The 21,830-nt window shown below is 43.0% G+C and overlaps 1 protein-coding gene across 1 annotated transcript; it reads left to right on the top strand.

Moving 5' to 3' along the window:
* Positions 1 to 2,045: 2,045 nt before the first annotated feature.
* On the top strand, positions 2,046 to 21,340 carry LOC109468879. Its single transcript, XM_019767259.1, has 22 exons — positions 2,046 to 2,204; positions 7,580 to 7,993; positions 8,730 to 8,840; positions 9,499 to 9,770; positions 10,019 to 10,136; positions 10,417 to 10,545; positions 10,848 to 10,955; positions 11,332 to 11,442; positions 12,129 to 12,434; positions 12,980 to 13,291; positions 13,633 to 13,702; positions 14,075 to 14,172; positions 14,751 to 14,896; positions 15,331 to 15,415; positions 16,213 to 16,289; positions 16,585 to 16,621; positions 17,067 to 17,164; positions 17,534 to 17,653; positions 18,366 to 18,517; positions 18,995 to 19,130; positions 19,858 to 20,021; positions 20,598 to 21,340. Exons 1-21 carry the CDS (start codon positions 2,117 to 2,119, stop codon positions 19,984 to 19,986), a joined length of 3,117 nt encoding a protein of 1,038 aa, XP_019622818.1. The 5' UTR covers positions 2,046 to 2,116; the 3' UTR covers positions 19,987 to 20,021; positions 20,598 to 21,340.
* Positions 21,341 to 21,830: the final 490 nt, after the last annotated feature.

Raw genomic sequence — 21,830 nt, forward strand, 5'->3', positions numbered from 1 at the left:
TTCAAAGATGAGAGTCGTGGAGGTCGTTATGTCCCCGTAATAGGACCTTTTGTGTTTAGAAATCCCCCACCTACATCTGCTTGGAGACAGCCGACAGCTGGATATAGCGGGGAACCCCATAATGGGATGGGATCAAATGACGTTACATTGAGGGATTGTACTATAACTTCAGCAGGGGGAGGATAGGTTGGACATATGTCAGGTTATTTTCTACGCGTACGGCCACACCAAGTAATTGCTATGGATGACGTCCACTGGAGACCTTAAATCTAATTACCTTAAATCTAAGGCAAGCGCGCAATAAAAACACGAAGGGCCGAAAAACGAGATGCCTAGATTTGGAATATACTAACTGTAGAAGTACAAATGTTAGGACACAAAGAACACAAGAAACAAGTCTTCTATTTGTCATAAAGACAAATTAACAAAACAGCAGTAGTCACCCTGTTCTGATTCTTTCCTTTATAACATCTTTTCTTATTATATTTTGCGGCGCTGTCGTGACACTTTCAACACAGTAAGAATTTCTTGAACGTTTTTTTTCCAGTAACAGTCCAACTCAAATAACGTAGGGGGGGGGGGCTAACACGGGTGACGACGCATCTGTATAATCTGCGGCAAACCGTTTCAGGGTGTTCTGTACCATAGAAATAGTACAGAGATTCTTTTGTTCTTTAGACCAAATTGATTATTAAAAAGATTGAAGAATACGCATGTTAATTTCTCTAGAACGATGTACCTCTGACGAAGACATGAGATCTCCGACCTCTAGTTCAGGATGTAAAGCCGGAGGTCCCGTGTTTCAGGAGAGCCACATCTCGAGCACGTAAAAAAACCCACCACACTCATCGATAGGGGTCCGTACCGGTGTGAGCTGGTCAGATCTTACAATCGGGCCTTACACACATGGCATTTACTCTATAAAGCGCCTTCAAGACACTGAAATAAAGAAAGCTTTTAGAATGTACAAAAGGGGAAAAAAAGAGATGTATCGAATCTACATGTTGGATATTTCAACGACCAACGCATATAACGACACGCAACTTCGCATTGAACTTGCAATACTGTTGTTCCTGTTTTCTTTATGGCTCTGCAGAAAAAAAGCAGTGCAGAAATTTTGTTTGCTTTCTGTACATCATGAATATTGAAACTGTATTTCCTCCCTTTCGATTCCAGAGTACACATATATGATAGAGATTTCAATTTACGGCAGAGATCCCGATCGGAGTCTCCCGAACCCTGCAGGCTGTCTCTGACGACAGAGACATTCGTGATTCCTAATCTGTAGAATCAACGACTGATATTCTTCCACATCGCAATCTTAAACTCTCACAAATATATATTCAACGGCAGGTGGGGCCTAGGAAAAAATGTTGTGTTTCCTGTTTCCCGATCGACCCTATAAAAACCTGCCGAACCTAGACTTTTTTGGGGGGTGGACCCCTGCAAGGGACATAAATTTTCGAGCTGATCAACCTTTTCTAGCTCCATGATCTGACGGCTTAGTGATAAAATGTACAATTGGTTTTCTAACATTGACATTGAAAATAAAAGTGTCCTCATGCAAGTTTTACTTTATCAAACTGTGTTGTATAAGTTGGACCCCTTATGTAGATGTCACTGAAGTCTAAAAGAAAAAAGATAATCCCTACCTACCGACTGTAATTTTTTCAGGAATGAAACAGAAAACATTTTTTTTGCTAGGCCTAGGTAAGGTCTAGTGACGTAATGGCGCGATGCAAAGGTTGACTAGTCTGGGCTGAAGTCTTTGAATTCTTACTTCAGAACATTTGCCTGGTTGATTAAAATGTCACAGCAAGTTGTTTTTTTTTTCTTTCTGTAAAACCCAGACGCAGAAGGCGCGATTGCATCAGCCATCGCGCTCGAACAAACGTTGAGAGAAAAAAATTAATGTTTTTGATTAAGTCGTTCGTGTAGCCAATCGGCTTTAAGACAGCAGTGCAAGTGACGCACGCCCCACCCCGTGCGGCGTGTGGTATACTCCTGTGCCGCCGGGCGTGGTGTTTCAGTCGCCGCACACCTTTTCTTCTCACAGCTACGTACGCAGTCTTGCTCCGGGTCTGAAGTGGAGCGAGCGGACAACAGTGGCCGGAGGATGGGTCCTGCCGTCGCCACCGTGTCTACCGTGCTGCTGAGCCTGTTACTGTTCATCCCAGCAACGCTGCCGGATTATATGGACGAAGGTAAGGCGCTTCACGGTCTGGAAGGTGTGGACATGTTCTCTTCCCTCATGTTGTCGTATTTTTCCTACATTTCAGTGAAAACGTCGGAGTGAGCTAGCCTCCACAGCAGGCTTATAGAACTGGGGGTTTGGTGGTCTTCGGCTGTTTTCTGATTAGCCCAGTTCTAACGGGGGTAATTCAACCAGGCCGGCTATGTTGTCTATATGCAATCAGAAAATAGCACACAAAAGCTCCCAGACACCCTGAAGACCCCCAAAACCCCCAGTTTTTGGCATGCTATGGAGGCTAGGAGTGAGCCACATGCCCGTTATGATACGTTGAAACTTAGACGTACCGAAGGAAATCTCTTTTAACAATTCATTTCGTGCAAAAAAAAAGTGTCATGATCAATATGTCCGATTTGAAAAGACATGATTTTTTTGTATCGCGAAATTGAAAAAAAAAAAGAAGAACAAAACACCAGTGTGCAACTTCCAGAAATCATATCTAATTTTCTTTGTAATAAAAAAAAAGGGATCCACACCAGAATAGGAGGTCGGAACTTAAACGTAAACTTAAACTGAAATGGTACGCACGCACTACTCTCCAAGCAGAGGTTTGGGTTTTGGGGGTATTTTTAGTGTGTTTTTAGGCTTTTTTTATCGGGGTTTCTCTTTTGCACTGAATTTTTTTTGCACTGAAAAAAATTCAGTGCAAAAGAGAAACACCGAAAAAAAAGCCTAAAAACACACTAAAAATACCCCCAAAACCCAAACCTCTGCTTGGAGAGTACGCACGCACCAAAGACGGTAAAAACGGCAACACGTACACACAGCTACTGCCTCCTGAAATAACAATGTGTCTAGTACATCGTCATCATATGAAGTGTCTAGTACATTTGTATATATAAATGTGTAATGATGTGTTATGAATTAAGGGTGCGATAGAATCTACGTGACAGAAAATACGCCATTGCTCCCACAGCAAATGTTAGAGTCATGAGAGATGACATGGTTTTTTTAGAAGGTGGGTGTTTTTGCTAAATTTGCTGTAAATTTGTAGCCTCCTTCGCAGTCTTGTTGGGGGTCGGCATTATTTTTTTCTGAGCGACGCGAGTAACATGCCGCCGCGTGGGACGATTTGCTGCCGAGGGAGTTTTTGGATTCGCGGTTGACCAAGAGTTGACCAAGGTGTTGGACCTAGTTGAGCAGATTTGCGATGGTCCGAGTTGGTAATGGTCCAAGTCGTCCTGTTTCCCTTCGTGAAATAATGAAATTATTTGTACAAAATCATATTGAATGTAGGAGGTGGTTAATCTACAAGCAGATCGCTTTCGGTGGTAAGACGGTATGCATTTGATTAGCCTTCGGTGGCCGGCAAAACTCCTCTGGCTAATGATACTGTCTTGCCACCGAAAGGGATCTGCTTGGAGATTAACCACCTCCTACCTACAAAATGATTTTGTACAAATAATTTCATTATTGTAAAGAGGGAAAACAAGATTTTTTTCGCAAGTTACGGATTTTTTTACAAACACCTGCCTGCCAACCACTTGGTCCTTGGCCTTATCTGCATTTTCTCGGGGACTGTACAATAACTACCCGGGGGATGTGGTGCCGCCCACGTGCCGGGGTTTGTTGTAATTGTCTGGCCTGGTTGGGATGATTATAATCTCAAAGCAGATGTAAGGATCAGCATCAGCCCTGGTGTTATACGCGTGTGCTTGCAGCATTCTAGAGGCACAACCGGTGCAATGGCCGAGTGGGTAGAGTGAGGTAGGTCGTGAGTTCGATCCCAGACATTAAAAATGGTACATACTGCGTTCTCTGCTTAGCATTTCGCATTTCAGAACGAGTATGGGAGTTAAACACTTAAAACATACACCACTACCAGTGGACTGCTTCTTCTTCTTCCTCTAGTATGAGGTGCAGCTAGTGAAGTTTTGTCTCCAGAAAAGTCTGTCAGTCATTGCGGACAGAAGTTCCGATCGTTGCAGACCAGTTTCAGACTCAATGAAACACACATTTAAAAAAAATCTTAGAGTGCGCCCTCAAGCAAGAGCGCATCACTAGAGATAGACGTAGACACGCAGACAAGGTCGCAAACGACACACGGAGCCCAGCCCGTTTCAGCTGCTTGAAGATTAAGAGGATCAGCCACGAATGTGCCTTGAGATTATCCTCGAGCTCCGTCGTTGAACAACGGCAAAATAAAATAGACGGTGTCTCAACAGAGGACACTTTAATCTCCAAGAAGATCTTTCGGTGGGGGTAAGACAGTATCAAAAGACACTTTTAATACTGTCTTAGCTCCGCTTCACACTGTGGCTCCGCTTAAAGATCTGCTTGGAGATTAACTTTGGCACAGGGTTTCAAACACCGACCGCTCCGCCCACTGCAGACTTAATCATTGTGCAAGACTCTGATACAGAAACAACAAGGTACATGGGAGATTATAGTGTCCACAGCGTTTTGTTTGTTGTTTGGTTTCTTCATTTTGTTGTTGTTCTCTTGTTTGACTTTGTACTGGTTGGTTGGTTGGTTGGTTGGTTGGTTGGTTGGTTGGTTGGTTGGTTGGTTGGTTGGTTGGTTGGTTCTGTATCTCTATCGGTATAATAGCCGGTATAACCGCCCTAGCTCCCCACGATCGGACCAAAGCTAACAAGGCTGGACTCCAGGCTAGGTTAACTCCGACCGGGCTCCGCAGTCGGGAGGACGCCGCCGGCTGTCGTGGTCATGATTAAAATTTTCCTTTGCGCTGCCCTGTACGGGTCTCCAGGACCAGGGTCCAAGGCCAGGTAGAAAAGTCGGGGGCCTGGCTGGGCAAAAAAGAAAAGAAGAGCCAGGCAGCGGAAGAGTTGTCTTTTATATCATATTTTTAGATCCCACAAACTACCCCACTGTCGGCCCCGGGTTGGGAACTGTGGCCTTAGCATTACCGGTGATGCTTTCTAGCTCCCAAGCCAGTTCCGCCCCGAGATACTAGTACTAGTATTGTTAGCCTTGGCTGCTGGAGGGACGAGCATACCGACAGAGGGGACCGAACCACGTCTACGGGGGGATTCGGGGCTCGTACGAACGCCATTCAGGTGATTTAGAGTAGCCTTCATAGCATGCCAAAAACAGGGAGTTTTGGGGTCTTCAGGGTCTTTGGGAGCTTTTGTGTGCTAGTTTTCTGATTGCATATACATGTAGACAACATAGCCGGCCTGGTTGAATTACCCCCTAATCAGAAAACAGCCGAAGACCACCAAACCCCCAGTTCTATAAGCCTGCTACGGAGGCTAGATTTAGACGTGCTGCCAGGTGGCCAAGGCCTGAGGCTTCGGGAGCGGCAACCGGTACTCTTTAGCGGACCAACTTCCCTGGCATGTTATCTTTCTATATTTGGCCAATTTCTGCTCTTTCCAACCGCTTCCCGAGGGCTGGGAGAGGCTTCTGTAGCTCTTCGAATTCGGCGGGCGCTGGTCAGGTTGAATAAAAGTTCTAAACGGGAACTATGCGGCTCCAGATGTCTTACTGAGGGACGACTGCGTGTGCAAGATGTCGGTAGCTTGAGGAATGAATGCCCTCTACTATATTCGGCGGACGCTGGTCTAACCTTGGCAATTTTCAATTTCTGTGTCGGAAATTAAAATCAAAATTCAACGTTGTGTGCGAAGGATTCATAAGCACTAAAAGAAAATGGTTGTAATATAGTCATGGTGAGAACTAGTACTTTACAACACACTAAAGCCCATGTCACACATAGCCGGTCATGGCTCCATGGCCTTCTCCAGACCACGGTTGGGAGTAAATCCGATGGCGTCTGGTGGTGTAGTGGTTAGAGCAATCGACTATGAACCGGGAGACCCGGGTTCGATTCCGAGTCGTACCCGGTACATGTCTGAACATGCGCCCCGACGTTGTGCCCTTGGGAAAGGCACTTTACACGACTTTCCTCACTCCACCCAGGTGTGAATGGGTACCTAACTTCGGTTGGGGAAAGTCGTATTGAGGTCACCTTGTGGCGCCGAATGGCAGCCGCACAGACCCTTGCGACAAATATGTGTATCATGTGTATTATTTGATTGTTGTAATTGTTGTGATTTGTATTGATTATGCGATACCCTGCATCAATTCAGCCGTATACAGGCTGCGACTGCACGGGTACTGTTTGGACAATAAAAACCATTTATTTGGACAATAAAAACCAAATCGCGATCAAGGTTATCTGTGGTTGGCAGTTGATCGGCGAGGTTGCCTTCCGTAGTCCATAGAAGTCGTCTGCGCCACCAGAATATATGATTTAATCAAATTCGGGAAAGTCAATATTCTGCTTTATTTCTTTATTTCTTTATTTGAATTTACCACAAGCAAAAACAAGTGGAAGGGAGGACAAAACAGGTGTATCAACGCCTTTACAAGTTGTCCTCCCAAACCTGAAATGATAATACAAAACAATACGACACCAAGAAAAACAATAAACATTAGACATCAAAAATCAGTAGACATGAAATATACAATTCGGTAAAAATTATACACAGAATTAATTATGTACAAAAATTATCAAATGTCATTATGTACAGAGTTAAAAAGCTAATTATGATACTAAGCAGCCTTAAAGCAGTGCATGAGGCACACCCACAAGATGTGGACCAGGAGCAGGGGACGTAGATATTGAACTGGGTGTCAAATCTGAATGTCTGCTTGGGTGCGATCGATCAGAGGAACGAACCGGAGCCGAAGAAGGCTGAGTTCCAGGCTACCCCCAACCAAGGAGCTTCAACAATGTTTAACGTCCTTGTCCCAACCCAGCGCCGACCTACTCTCCAAGCAGAGGTTGTGGGGGAATGATCGTTACCTTTTTATATATGGCCGTGTTTTTTTGTCCTGATCCCCGTCGGTGGCTAATGGAGCTTCTCTGGCTAATGGATACTGCCTGGCCAATTTGATACTGTCTTTTTGCCACCGAGAGCTAGGGATCTGCTTGGAGATTAGCGCCGACCTTGGTTGCATTGGAGAGTCTCTCTTAAGCTTCAACCTCCTTGTCGGGAGCAAGTCGTGGGAGCAAGCCGTCACACGAAATGTCCCTCGGTCCTAGAGCTCCGGAGCTAGACAATATGAGCTAATCTCATATTATGTAACTGTAGAAGGTTTCAAATTTACCTAGCTTGCTTTTGAATGACATGCCGATGTTTTTATTCAACTGCTTTTAACATGTTTTTACACACGTAATATGTGTAATTGCCTAGCCTCCGTAGCAGGCTTATAGAACTGGTGGTCTTCGGCTGTTTTCTGATTAGCCCAGGTCTAAAAACGGGGGTAATTCAACCAGGCTGGCTATGTTGCCTATATGCAATCAGAAAATAGCACATAAAATCTCCCAAAGACCCTGAAGACCCCCCAAACCCCCAGTTTTTGGCATGCTATGGAGGCTGGTAATTGCACGTGATCTTGTAAGCAACGATTTTAATGTAACTATCAACAGATTCCGTGTAATATCATGTAAATGTAACATGCAGCTTGATTGCCATCTGATGCTGAATCTGGAATTCGAATGTACTGCTTTCCTTCCAGTCGTGGAAACCAAGACCGTGACTATTGACTGTGGGGAACGCCTGACTCTTTCTTGCAAACGTGGCGTCTTACTCATCAAGTCAGTGGATCGCATGCCGTTCCGATGGTCGTTCGCTCCCGGATACGGTCTTCGACTCAGTGCAAGTGACATCCGCAAAGCCTGTGATAACAAACCCCGATGCACCGTCATTCCCAGCCATTCTTCTTCCGAATGTTATGGAAAATCAGACAAGGTCAAGTATTCTTGCAAAGGTCGGTATACAACATTATTACCACGGTGACACCGTGAAGAATAGTAGGTCGATGTTTTACTGCAAAAAAATGTCTACATAACAAGTTATAAATTTACGTAAAAACAAGCGCTTTGAAATGTTTAGGAAGCTGGCGTTTTATATAGGCCGGAATGTGTTGTCTTCTGTGTAGGATTCTTTCATGTGTACATTTCCAGTATTGCTGTTTTATATAGTAGTGATGGCTTTATGTAATTGTATTGCAATGTCAAGATCGATGGTACTCCAGGAACTTACCTGTGTGTAGACATTGTGATGATCTGTAGCTATCAAACAATTTGAGGTGCAAAAATACACATGAAAAGCCACAAATGAACCACAAAGAGCCCTTTTCTCTTGGCATGCGTTGACTGACATAATCTAATGCTAATTATGCAAATCAGTCCCCAATTTACATAACTGATGGAGAATTTTATTAACTTGCCAGTAAGCTGCATTTCACAATGGATCTTTGGAACGTTTGACTTATATAACTCAGAAGGAGAGGAATATTGACGGACGTGTCAACGTTGGATATTCATGGGGATTCGCTAAAGAAACAATTTGCTCTTGAGAATTCAACTGGAAATTCATTGTGAATCAAAATGGGTTATGTAGAGGTTTTAATAAACTATACATTTTTGCATATTTTACTTGATGATACTGCAATCTTACCCTGCAACTTACATAGACATAATGCAATTCTTACACAAATACAGTACGCCATCCGTGCAATCCGGACCCATGTAACCACGGTTCCTGCTGTGCCAACGGCGACCAATACACCTGCAGGTGTTACCCTGGCTGGGACGGAAAGAACTGCAACCACCGTGAGTGCTTTGTTTGGAAGTCTAGACAAATGCTAGATGGGATATTACAGATATGAACACTCTACCGGGCCTCAGAAGCGGGTGGAAAGAGATAGCAAGAAATGTATTGGCCAAATAGATAACCAAGTCAGTTGGTCCGCTAGATGAGCGCATGTTGCCGCTCCTGAACACCATTCGTCGACAGAACGTAACTGCACCTGTTTTTATCTATCAATAATTCTAATTACTGACAAAGTCAATTACTAACAATATAACTAATATATAGACACCTTTGACTCACCAGCATGGCACAGTACGCTACCTCAGTTGCAATGCCTTAACATCCTAGCTTCCTGTGTAGGCTCCGGGCGGGTGGGAATATTTTGATACAGCGTTTTGTAGAGTTTTTAACGCGTTCTTTTAAATAGCCAGCCATCCTACAACCAGCCACCTAGAGAAGGGCGTATTCCGCCCACGGGGCCATCCCAGTTCAATGTGAACCTAAGGTAGCACTAACGACTGCCACACAGACTCACATCTCACATGATGTGTAGTTAAGCACTCACTGTAGACCATTCCAACTTAGTTTATGGAGTCCTCCCAACGCAGATAAGACACCATGCCGTGTTTTCCATAGCGGGAAAGGAGTCCACTTTTTTTCACGTGTTTTCGTACACAGGAAAGGACTGCTCGCCAAACTCATGTCAGAATGGTGTCTGTCGACCTTCTGGGGCGTTCTACCCTTACCCCCGCTATACTTGTCGTTGTCACGACGGTTGGACTGGAGATGACTGCGACCGTAGTAAGTCATCCTCCTTTGGTCTGCAATCATTTTACCTTCATCAAGGACATTATACTTGCCTTCGCCAAGGAGTTTATGTTCCTTTTTTTCACCTCCTTGTGTGGGAAGGATTTGTTTTATATGTGTCTGTCACCTTGTGTGTCCCTAGTTAGGCCATGTTGATTTGATTATATGGATGACATCCTCTGGGAACCTCAAAACTGATGCGAGCGTGTGAATAAAAAAAAAGTTTGGACAAAAAAAAAAAGTTGCTTCAACATGAAATCTACGTGGTCATGAAGGTTAAACAAATGACACAGAGACATCCAAAATGCCTAACATAGGATGGAATAAAATGCAAGTAACAGTGTCTGCATCCATGTTGCCGTGATGTAAACACGCTCCATTGTTCACAGAGATGAACCCGTGTATGCAAGACCCATGCAAGCACGGCAGGTGTGTGCAAGATGCCAGTCGCTCGTCCGGGTACATGTGCGATTGTAACTTTGGCTGGACAGGAGAGAACTGCAACCAGGGTGAGTTACGTCAACTTGAACTTGAAAAACAGGAGTTTCCCTTTACTACATTTATTGCCTACTAGTATTCTGTGCATTTTTTGTTCTATTGCTGTCTTTGAATGTGTAAATTTGTTGTTGTACATTTGTGTTTTTTGTATGGGGGAGGGCGACTTGTAAAGGTGCGTATGCACTAATGTTTGCCTTCCCTTTCAATCACTTTGTGGAAGATCCCAATGAACAAATAAATAAACAAATATGTACCATGTGTTCTTCCAAAATTACATTGTTTGCTACACAGAGGACAACCCCTGTAGAGGAAACCCATGTCGACAGCATGGCAATTGTCGGAAGGTGGTATCGAGCAATCCCCCTGGCAGATACAGGTGCGAATGTCATTCTGGCTGGACTGGAAAGAACTGCAACCAACGTAAGTAGTCAACTTGATTAATAGTTGTTTTATTGCAAATTCATGCCCGAGGGCTAATCGCAGGAACAGGAGAAACTACTAAGAAACTACTAGTAAAAACTACTGGCTTTGACTTCTTTTTTTAAGACAGAGGAAGACAAAGGATCCCACTTTTTCTGTAATTTGTGGGTTTTCGGATGTTAAGAGGAGAGTAGTTTCATTCAGCAAACAATTATACTTACATCATAGTAACACAATTACAAATACCTGTTTCTTCGGATTCAGAGCCAAGACTGATAATCTGATTCATTGGTCCACTGCAGGAGATTTCTGCCATGTCAAGCCATGTCTGCATGGGACTTGTGAAAACGAGGCGAACGGATTCGGATGCAAGTGTTTCAGCGGCTGGAGTGGAAAACGTTGCGACAATGGTATTGAGTAGAGTAGCCTTTAGGCCATACCAATTTAATTTATTGGTTCATGGATTCACCCGCTTCACTTTTTTCTGATTTGCAAAAAAAAAAAATTCAGACTGCAAAATGCTCATATTTTGTAGTGAACAGTTGAAAACAGTCCTTTTCTTCCTGGCTGTTACAGTTATTCCATCTTTCAATGCAATGGTATCATTGAAAGTTCTAAATTTATTGTTTAAATTTTGAACCAGCCTGGTGTGTTGACTTTATGGCTCCTATCGTACCATTTTTTTATGGTTAATAAGGACCAGCCTTTTTGTAAATCCAGTATTACATGTAAAATATACTTTCTAATGTGATGACACAGACAACAATTCTTTCTGCCTGTTGTTAGATATCAACGAATGCTACACCAAACCCTGCCGCTTTGGGATGTGTGCCAACACTGCAGGCAGCTACAGCTGTTACTGTGATCGCGGATGGACTGGACTCAACTGCACCAAAAGTATGTCACCACACGGCGCAATGGCAGCTAGTATACATGACCAAATGACCTGTTACACCCAATCATTGGTTGTTTAGCATTATCTTTGCAGGTTCAGTTTCAGTTCAGTTACTGAGCACACATCAATCAATCAAACAAACATTGCCTAACTTAGGATATAAAACTATTATCTGCACTCTTACACATTAAAAGGTGAGGAGACTGCTTGGGGAAAACTCTGTGGAGCACACCACACAAGCACACCACTACAATGCTTCAATGAGAAGTTATGAAGTCACGTGATGATGATGCGCAGATCAGAGTTCAGAGGCAGCTAATAAACTCCACACATTCATTGCCCAATCAAAAAGATTCTGTGCCTCTTCCAGCTGAGCCTAACTTAACATTCATTTTGCTGTATAGTTATATAATAATTCATTTTAATTATAGGTGTAATTTATATGAAAATTGTATACTTGTGTATAATCTTGCTTTAACTATTTATTGTTGTTGTTTTTTTACGTCATATGTACAGGTATGTGTTGGGTGTGCACGCTATCAGCAAACTTGCTGCCTAGTGCACACTTTGTATTGTCATGTCGCAATTTTGAATAAATAAATAAAAAAATAAATAATAAACTGATTTGATCGACTGCCCAAATAATCCCAATTGTCTCACATTGACCAAACCTCTCTGTTTTCTGCAGAGACAAGTGACAAGGCTACAGTGTACCTAAACCACGATTCCCGCACACGGCTTGTCTGCCTACACGGGGTTCTAGACGTCGTCACTGCTCAGTACAGGCAGGATCCCACTCACACATGCGAGTCCCTGGTGTGCCTTCCCTGCAACGACCTCCGTCTGGATCGCTACGCTACGACCAGCATCCAAGGAAAGTGCAACGGAAGGTGGCACTGCGACGTCGTCGCCACTCCGAGCTTTCTGGTGAAGGGACGGGATCCGTGCGGCCATGTGAAGAAACGCCTGGAGGTCGACTATCGCTGTGTCGAACGTGAGGCCCAATTATTAGCTTCCTGGATGGAAGGATTGTTTTCTGTATATGTATCTGTATAGCTGGTATAACCGGCCTTCTGTGCAACACAGTGTGTCCAGCTTCTGCATAACCGCCCTTCTGCACAACACTACACACCACCTTGTGTATCTGTATAACCGGTATACAGGGTAACCACCCTTCTGCGTAACCAGGTTCTGTATCTGTATAGCCATCTGTATAGCCGGTATAACCGCCCTTCTGTGCAACACACCAGCTTCTGTATCTGTATAGCCGGTATAACCACCATCCTGCTCAACACATCATCTTCGCAGGCATGCGGCATGGTGGCAGCTGCCTACATTTCCATCTGGCCCTATCTGCAGACGCGTCCAGGGCTGTGTCCAGAGTCAGTCCCTTCTCTTTTAGGTCTTTCTGTTTTAAATATCAGGGCTCACATAACATTAATAAGTCAAGTGGGTTGCATTGCAGAGATAGGCTGTTTTTGCTTGCGAAAAGTGGCCTCAATTTACGCTCCTCCTAAGACAACGATATTTTTCGTGTAGCTGCAACTAAAGCGGTGACAACATCCGGACGTGCAGAGAGCATCGCCGGACCGAGTATGACCGTTCACTGCCGCTCGACCGGCGACCCCCCGCCCAGCATCATCTGGCGTCACGGCACAAACATCATCACCAACGACGACAACGAGAAACACACCGTCATCCAGAAGAGGGGCCGAAGCGGCAGCGAGGCGTACGTGGAGGCTAGTCTCACCATCGCGGACTTACAGGGTGACGATCTGGACAACCGGCGTTACGTCTGCTGGGCAGGGAACAGCGCAGACAAGGCGAGTGGAGCCTCGTCCATGGTCACAGGTATGTGTGTACACAAAAGACCATATTGGCATCCATTCTTCTTTTCCTTTCCACCTCCACCTTACCTAAAGAAACACAGAGCTTCTGCTTTGTACGATTTACGGTATGGTGGCAACCTTTTTTTTAAAACCAACCACTTGAGTGTCACTTTAGTTGCCGCACACGAAGATATTAATTGTCATCAAAATCTTTAGATATAGGGAGAAACAGAATTTGTTTGGCCTCTCAAACCATACCATTTACAACACATACAGCTACCGTTCCCAACCACCTGTTCAGCATTCACTGTCTATATCAACAAAGGCAGATGCTGACCGCTATATTCATGTCTTGTCCTGTAGTTTTGGTGACTGGAATATTCATCACTGTTGCCGGGATCGGAGTCACAGCTTTCACTGTCTTCTACTTCAGGTGAATCACATTACTCTAGTCTTTGTGTGTGTGTTTGTGTGTGCCAGTGTGTATGTGCGTGTATGTGCGTGGGTGTTTTTGTATGCGTATGCATGTGTGTGTGTTTGTGTGCATATGTTTGTGTGCGCACGTGTTTGTGTGTTTGTGTGTGTGCGCGTTTGTGTGTGTATGTATGTGCGTGTGATTGTGAGTATGCATGCATGCAATCAATCATCAAAATCTATTGTAATTTCTGGTCCTTTTATTGCTACACTACTTTTAGAGTACTAAGAGTTTTTATGTACATGTTCATTTCCTATGAGTGCCCAGCATAAGACGATTACAGAAGATTAACTGACCTGTTGCATGTGTTGTGCTTTCCCCGTTACCAAGGAAACATCACAACAGCCCAACAAACCTACCCGGGTCAGCCAGCCCGATGCCAGGCCGCCTAGGCCTGCGACCACTGCCGAGTCTACCGAAACCTGGAAGTACGGTTCATCATAATGCATAATCTTAGCCTGGGTACCATCCCGGTTAGTTTACGTCCCGTCCTACAGTTGCTACCACCAACCCTGGTGGTAGCAACTGTGGGAGCTGACGTAAACTGACCGGGATGGTACCCAGGCTAGCACAATCTGGGATGGAAGTTTTGTTTTGGGTGGTGCTGTTTTAGGGGGAGTTTGTATGTTTGATGTTTGGGTTCTGAGGATGTTTCTTGATATTGTACTTATTTAGTAAAGAGACTCTTTTTACACAACCAAGTCTTCTATTCAGCTGACGTTTCGGTGACCGCCTGTCACCTTCCTCAGGGCAAATCTGACTGGTTCACATTGCATTACAGTATGGGTGTCACTGCTTTAGATGCATACCCAAACGTAAAATATTTACATACATTGTATCTACACATATGCATGATTGCCCTGAGGAAGGTGACAGATGGTCACCAAAATGTCGGCCGAATAAAAGACTTGGTTGTGTAAAAAGAGACATTACTCTTAACAAACTGATAAAACTATTCACAGATATTCACTGTTTAAATGTATGTGCATTTAAACAATACATGTAGTATGGAGTATGCCCGGGATGCCAAAAGGACCACAGACAGCTGTTGCAATCTTGGACTTCCTCAAGCCCATTCCCGTCACCAGGCTGAAGAAAGAATTCAATATGAGGCTTGCCAACGATGAAAAGCTGTTCACAGATGAATATGAGGTAAGTACCTCCTGTCAGATATGTTTTTTATATACTTCAGTCTCTTTTTCCAGCAGAAAAAAATTGTACAGGTTTTCATGTCACACATCTTTTTGCAAGCTATGAATGATTATGTTTACTGAAGGGAAACATATTGTTTTTGCTCAGTTTCTTCTTCTTCCATTCCAAACACTATAAGTTCTATGAACAAGACCAGACATCTCTCACCATGGTAACTGGTGTTGGGTTACATAATGTTGTAAGTGCGATGCATAACTTCATACTTCAAGAAGGCCATGCATTGTCACCATACATATGAATGTGTTTGGAATAAGAATAAAGAACAAATGAAGCAGTAGTTTGTTAAGCTGGGCCATATGAAGGTAAACAATGCATTTGCTTTGCTAATGTTACCTTTCTAGTTGATTTTGACATGAGTACTTCTGTCTAACCAGGCTCTACCCAAACTGCTGGGAGAAGAACATTCTCAGGCCTGTCAGAAGAACAGGGACAAGAACCGCTTCAGGAACATCATCAGCTGTGAGTACTGTCAGATTTATACACCGTTTTCACACATTTTTCATCTCAATGAAGTTGGTAGATGCTATCCTGGTATCCAGTCTGATTCGTGGTCGGGGCCGAAAGAGCTCTGTCCCGCCCGCCTCACTTAGGTTTCCCCGTGTGTATTTCACGAGAGATTGATTAGCCCTCCACGAACATCGTGTTGGGGGAAACCAAATCCCCAAGCATACTGTCTCTTATTAGCGTAACACTCCTACCTGGACGGCCTGTTGCACTGGGCGGGGGATTGACTATTAGAGCCCCTGAAGGCACAACCTGCTCGAACACCCAATACCCCCAATCACGTAAGACTGGATACCAGGCTAGTAGATGCTGACTGCCATGTTGGTGTCCTCAATTTTCCTTTTTTTCATTTCTCAAACATCCACAGTGTTTTTAATTTCATCGACAAGATTTTATGTATCTGTGAGCTATACACGGTTTAATAGGTGTTAGTTGAGAGTGTCAGATGGTCTCTAGGTGTCTGAAAATGCAGATTGCTGCGTCTGCCTCAATGTTCTAGTTGCACAAGGTCAGCATTATTTGTTCATGGCAACTCTTCTGTTCACATTGTATTTCCAGTTGAGTGAAGTGTAGTACGCCAATGATATCCCATGCACATTGATTGATTGAAGTCTTAATTGTCAAACTTTTGATATGTACTAGCCGTAACTAAGGATGTATGTTGTTGGAAGCAAAGCAGTGGTAGAAATCCTTTTTTTTTTCACTACAAAATTGTAACAGTTGTGCAAACCTATGTGTATTTCTTTCAACAGATGACCATAGCAGGGTCATTCTGTCACTGCTTGATGATGATCCCAGGTCTGACTACATCAATGCCTCTTACATTGACGTAAGTGCGAAACTTGTCTGACTATATTTTGGCAAGTGGTAGAATCTTTTATGCTTACTATTACAATTCACATTGTGGCATACCTGTCAAAAACTTAGACTCAAAGGTTGTACTCCCATCAAGCTCTTCTAAATTCTCAGCAGCTTCACAATAACTTTTGTAGAAAAAATTAAAACTTTCTAAAATCTGGATGAACAACATTATTTATTTAGTGGCTACATTTGTATCATTTTAGATGGATCTGTTTGTTGGGATGCTTCTTTTGTATGTAACGTTACTCATTCTTGTATCGTAGGGCTACAGAGAGGAGAGGAAGTACATAGCAACTCAAGGTAAGGTCTGCTGTGTTACTCTACAGCAGTCCAGATATTCTCTTTTCTGTTTATTTGTTAAGTTTCTGGATTTTCATTTTCTAAGCAAAAAATCAGTCTGCTGATTGGCACCTCGGACTATACAAATCATGATGTTTCAGCCGACATCCCTACTTTCCGACAAATCTGGTTAGAGTAAGGTTACTTCTGGCAAGGAAGTACTGTTTTCGGTGGCCCTAGTTTATTCAGAGTTTGTATGTAGCAGCAAGGATTGGAAGTGAGAGTGTTTCAGTTGATCCTGTATGACCTGGGTGCCATGTCAGAACATTGGGGTGAAAGCACTAATGATGTACATATTTCAGACGTTTCACGGTTTGTGGGCATGAAAATAACATGTCTTGAAAGTTCATCTGCATCTGCTTCATAATAACAAGCTAACCAAGTGTATAACACATGGATTTCCTAGGACCAATGCAGAACACTGTTCAGGACTTCTGGCGCATGATCTGGGAGACCGGGTCCTCGACTATCCTCATGCTGTCCAACCTGGTGGAGAACTGCCAGGTAAAGTTGAACTGTAGCCGGTATAACCGATCTTTGGTGTAACACACCAGATGTGATATACATGTACAAGTATCTGTATATCAAACGTGATATACAAGTATCTGTATTTCAAACACTACTGTATCCTATAACATAAACATTGAGTATCAGTCATTCTAATACTAGTCTTCAGTACAAAGTAAGCGTTTGTAATGAAGGAGACATGTTTGTATGCGAGTGTGTGTGTGCATGTGTGTTCAATTGTGTGGGTATGCGTGTGTGTGTGTGTGTGTGCAAACGCGCGCGTGCGTGTGTGCGTGTATGTGTTTTCGCCAATTCTGATCACCTACACCTTCCCCTGACTAATCTTTTCATTCTGCTGCTCTCTAGAACAAGGTTTGCAAGTACTGGTCTGAGACGGACACCATGATTTACGGAAACTTCCGTGTGACCCTGGTTGGCACCAACAAGATGGACTACTACATCGCTCGTACTTTCCAGCTCACAAAGGTACCCATTCCTTTAATATTTGATGAAAACTGATCAATACATACAACACATCTCTCTTTCATGGGTCGCAAAACTATATGAAATCATAATTCCAGTGCCAAATCGAATTGTGGGCAAGGTCAGAGATTAATTAAGGTTCACAGAAGTAAACAAATATCCATATTGCCAATGGGTTGATTAGTACTACCGGTAGTACTAGTATATTGCAACAATTCCACAAAAGTTTGGGTGGAGCAAATATATTATTATATGTATCATGTGTATTATGAGATTGTAAACCCTGCATCAATTCAGCGCTATAAAAGGCTGCAATTGCACGGGTAATGTTTGACCAATAAACCATTTGTTTACAAGGGAGAGATTTAAAATATACAAAAGTACACTTGCAAGATATCTACATTCCGCTGAATTTGTTTATTTGGATCCACAATTTCACTCAATTTAGCTTGACAAAAGACTCTATACTTCCTGTGGTCCTTAAAGGTACCCGTGTTTGTTTTCAAGTTTTCTGTGATGATTCTCAAATATCACTTATTCTTATGTGTATGAAAGTAGATCAGCTTCTTAGAACAGTTAGAACTGTCACCTCTTAGAACTGTTAGATATTGTAAGCATCACCGACTATGTATGTATATTTTGCCATATGTCGTATCTGTTAAACCTGTTGTGCAATAAAGTTCTTCTTCTTCTTATTTTCCCATTTTTCCGTAAGGACAATGCTGCACGACGCAAGGTTACCCAGTTCCACTTCCTGGCCTGGCCCGACTTCGGCGTTCCGGACGACCCGACTGACCTCCTGAAGTTCCACCAGACGGTGATGGCGTCAGTGCCACCACGGGGCCGCCCCATAGTCGTGCACTGCAGGTGACTGAACATACATGTACATGTACATTGTCCACGGGAGATGTTTTGTGCATACTAGTAGCATAATATAACTAACATTCAAAGCATTTCGCTCAGAACGAAGGGGTTTCAGGTTCGATCTAGCCTGGTTTGATACCAGACCTATTTTAGCTCCACTCACTCTATATCCTCAATTTGTAGAGAGGGAGTTAAAAATATGTGCTTGGTAACTAAACTAGGCTAGGTTTGATCCCCTGAGAGTGTTTGGTGGTATTGCCACTCAGCTTCTCGGCTGATCCATTGTCTACAGAGATTCCTAACACATAAAACACATTCAACTTAACCCATCCCCCAGACAATGAAGGCACATACGAAATTCACATCCTTGTTTAGAAATATCATTTGAATACAACATTTAGATCATTGCTTCAAAACTCTAAAGGGCTGATTGAGAGTGTATTTCACTTGATTCACAAACTGTTTCTTGCCCTTCCTAAGCGCCGGTGTGGGTCGCACTGGGACCTTCATCACCATTGACGCCATGTTGGAAATGATGGCTGTGGAGAAACAAGTCGATGTGTTTGGATTCGTGTCCAAGATGCGCCGCAACCGCAGCTTCATGGTTCAGGCCAAGGTATGTACAACAATGTACAGTACATGAACATACATTGTAGTTTTGCATGGCAAAGGATACAGCAATGACACCACATTTAAATGCTTTGCTGCATTAGTATATTTAGTACTTATTTATAGTTTTGCATGGCAAAGGATACAGCAATATCACCACATTTAAATGCTTCATTGCATTAGACAGTATACTCAGTACTTATTTATATATTGCGGCTTAAAAACCTCTTGAAACTCATATCAAGCAAAGATTCATGGCTTTTTGTAACAACATCAATGTTGTACTGGACACAGCGCATCTTAGAATAGCTATCTTACAATCAAGACCCGACTGCAAATGACCACTCGGATATTTTATTGCATGAGGCAACTGCATGATATACTATTCGCATTTCCGAACAGCTCTCAAAATGGGAAAAGCATTTTTTTCATCTATTCCTTCTTTCCTTCTTCCGGTTGGTGCAATGGCCAAGTGGGTAGAGTGCTCACCTTGCATTCAGTCGGTCAATCCCCGGTCAAGTCATACCAAAGACTTTAAAAATGGTAAGAGTGTGGGAGTTAAACACACACCACTTAGTCCAGTGGGCTAGCCCCCTGTTGTAGTGATTGCATGACTGTGTGGTCCAAGGGCTACGAAACGGAGATGGGCGCCGCCATATGCGACCATGCTAATGGTTGAGGGGAGGACTGACAGTTTTAAAACCTTTTTTTCTTCCTTCGTTGTTTCATCCCAGGCTCAGTACATGTTCATCTATCAAGCCCTGCTGGATTCCTACGTCCGTGATGAAGTCAAGGCAGGAAAGTGGACGTGGTGGCCGCCGTCTGCCGTCATCTCCCAGATCAGCCAGATGGCCAAGGCATAGCCTGCTGGAAGCTCTATCTGATGCCAGACAGAAAGGTACAGACGACGATGTCTGTTGCTCCTAGTGTTTTAATAATTATATTAGTAGTCTTTGACTGAGTTTGAGGGCCTGTGAGACTGGTGCAATAGCTTAATTTGTAGAGTGCTCGCTTTGTAATCGGGAGGTCGTGAGTTCTAACGCCGGCCGGGTGATACCAAAGACTGGTAATAAAAATGGTACATACTGCTTTCTCTGCTTAGCACTCCATCTATGAGGAAGAGTATAGGGAGGTCAAACACACAATACTACCAGTAGACTAGCCCCTTGCTGTAGTGCATGCACAACTGTGTGGCCCAAGGGCTACAGAAATGGAGATGGGCACCACCCCTATGCTCCACAAGGACAAGGAGTGGAAATAGACTTTCTTCTTCCTTTGAGCCTGTTAGCCTGGGTTACTCCGCTCCATCAGTCTCTACCGTTGGTTGGTCGACCCAGGCTAGATACATGAATAAACTATTGACATTTGTAAAATTATGCTATTTGATTTTATCTGACATGGTACTCTTCATAAGTGTAACAGTATCACGATTGTAGATACAATGTATTAACAAAATGACATCATGTTGTTTCAGGAGAATACAAAATCTGATCTCCAGTAAAGACATCATCAACCAAAGACACTGTCTCAAGTCAAGACCTCTTCTAGTGCCCAAGTAGTCAAAAGAAGTATGATATCAATTAGAGTCTTTTTATTTTTAAGAATTAAACTGCAAAAGAGACAACAGAGTATTGTATCTGTTTGATGGGATTCAAATGCAAAAGAGAAATCTGAGCAGTTTTTAGAATCAGAAAAACTAGCAACTTACATGGCATTTTTATGATACTTCTGTGTTATCATTTTAGTCAATCCATAGCTTCATGAGGAACTGAGTGGTGAATTAGGTGATGAATGATTCAAAAAGTTTCCCAAACAGTGTACATTGTGATAGTAGGGGCAGAATGGAATGAGCAAAATCAGCAAATCCTCAAAATAACTGAAAGTAGAGAAATTGTGAATTGCTTTATTGAGAAGTACTTGAAATGCCATGCTGCTTAATAATGTGATTTATAGGTTTGTTTTTCTGGACTTTGTACTAATGAAATTTGGTATAGAGCTTGGTTTAAACTATAATGTGGCAACACTCCACCCCAATCTTAGGACTTTTTGTACATTTAATGGTTCAAACACGCAATATATTGTACAATCCTTTATGGCAAAAATAATATGCAGAATATGTCTACATGTGAAAGCCAATGTATTTGACGCAGTTGGATTCTGAACAAGTTGGTGATATCATGAACAAGAGACAGAATTTGACAGAAGGCCTTCAGAGATTGCAGATCTCACCCCTCAGACAGTATAAGCTGCTTTTGGCAAAACATATTAGAAACTACTAACCTGACTAAATCACACACCTGGCGGCCGCCCACCTCAAGTGGGGGCATTAACTCCTGACCGAGAGCTTGACTGTGCAAACACAGGCTACAGAAACTACACTGTAGAAACACGCACAGACAACACATTTGTATGTGGTGAGTGAAGTGCCTTGAACCTGTTAATACAGGGTGGACAAAAATCAGAGGGTAACATCAGCAAATTACAATTATTAGCATTAATTTTATGATTAATAATTTAAGATTCATCAAAACTGTATCATCATTCATGTTCTCATTAGACTTGATCATATAATAGGTGTAGAAGGTACATTGAAGAAGACCTTGAAATGTTCCAAATTATTTGAGATACTAGTACAGTGTTAGAAATACCCATCTGCAGTCTGCATTTTGCAGACATTTCAATATTGCACAAGAACAATTAAGAAACC

The sequence above is a fragment of the Branchiostoma belcheri genome, unplaced genomic scaffold (genome assembly GCF_001625305.1).
Source record: "Branchiostoma belcheri isolate BF01 breed outbred unplaced genomic scaffold, Haploidv18h27 scaffold10, whole genome shotgun sequence".
NCBI classification, from domain to species: domain Eukaryota; kingdom Metazoa; phylum Chordata; class Leptocardii; order Amphioxiformes; family Branchiostomatidae; genus Branchiostoma; species Branchiostoma belcheri.

What these genes read in the sequence shown, in the direction of transcription:
- LOC109468879 (XM_019767259.1), top strand. Translation starts at nt 2,117, where the DNA reads ATGGGTCCTGCCGTCGCCACCGTGTCTACCGTGCTGCTGAGCCTGTTA. An exon ending in CTTCAGGAACATCATCAGCT is followed by an intron (nt 15,416 to 16,212) that starts GTGAGTACTGTC and finishes TTCTTTCAACAG; the next exon opens with ATGACCATAGCAGGGTCATT. An exon ending in GCTTCATGGTTCAGGCCAAG is followed by an intron (nt 19,131 to 19,857) that starts GTATGTACAACA and finishes GTTTCATCCCAG; the next exon opens with GCTCAGTACATGTTCATCTA.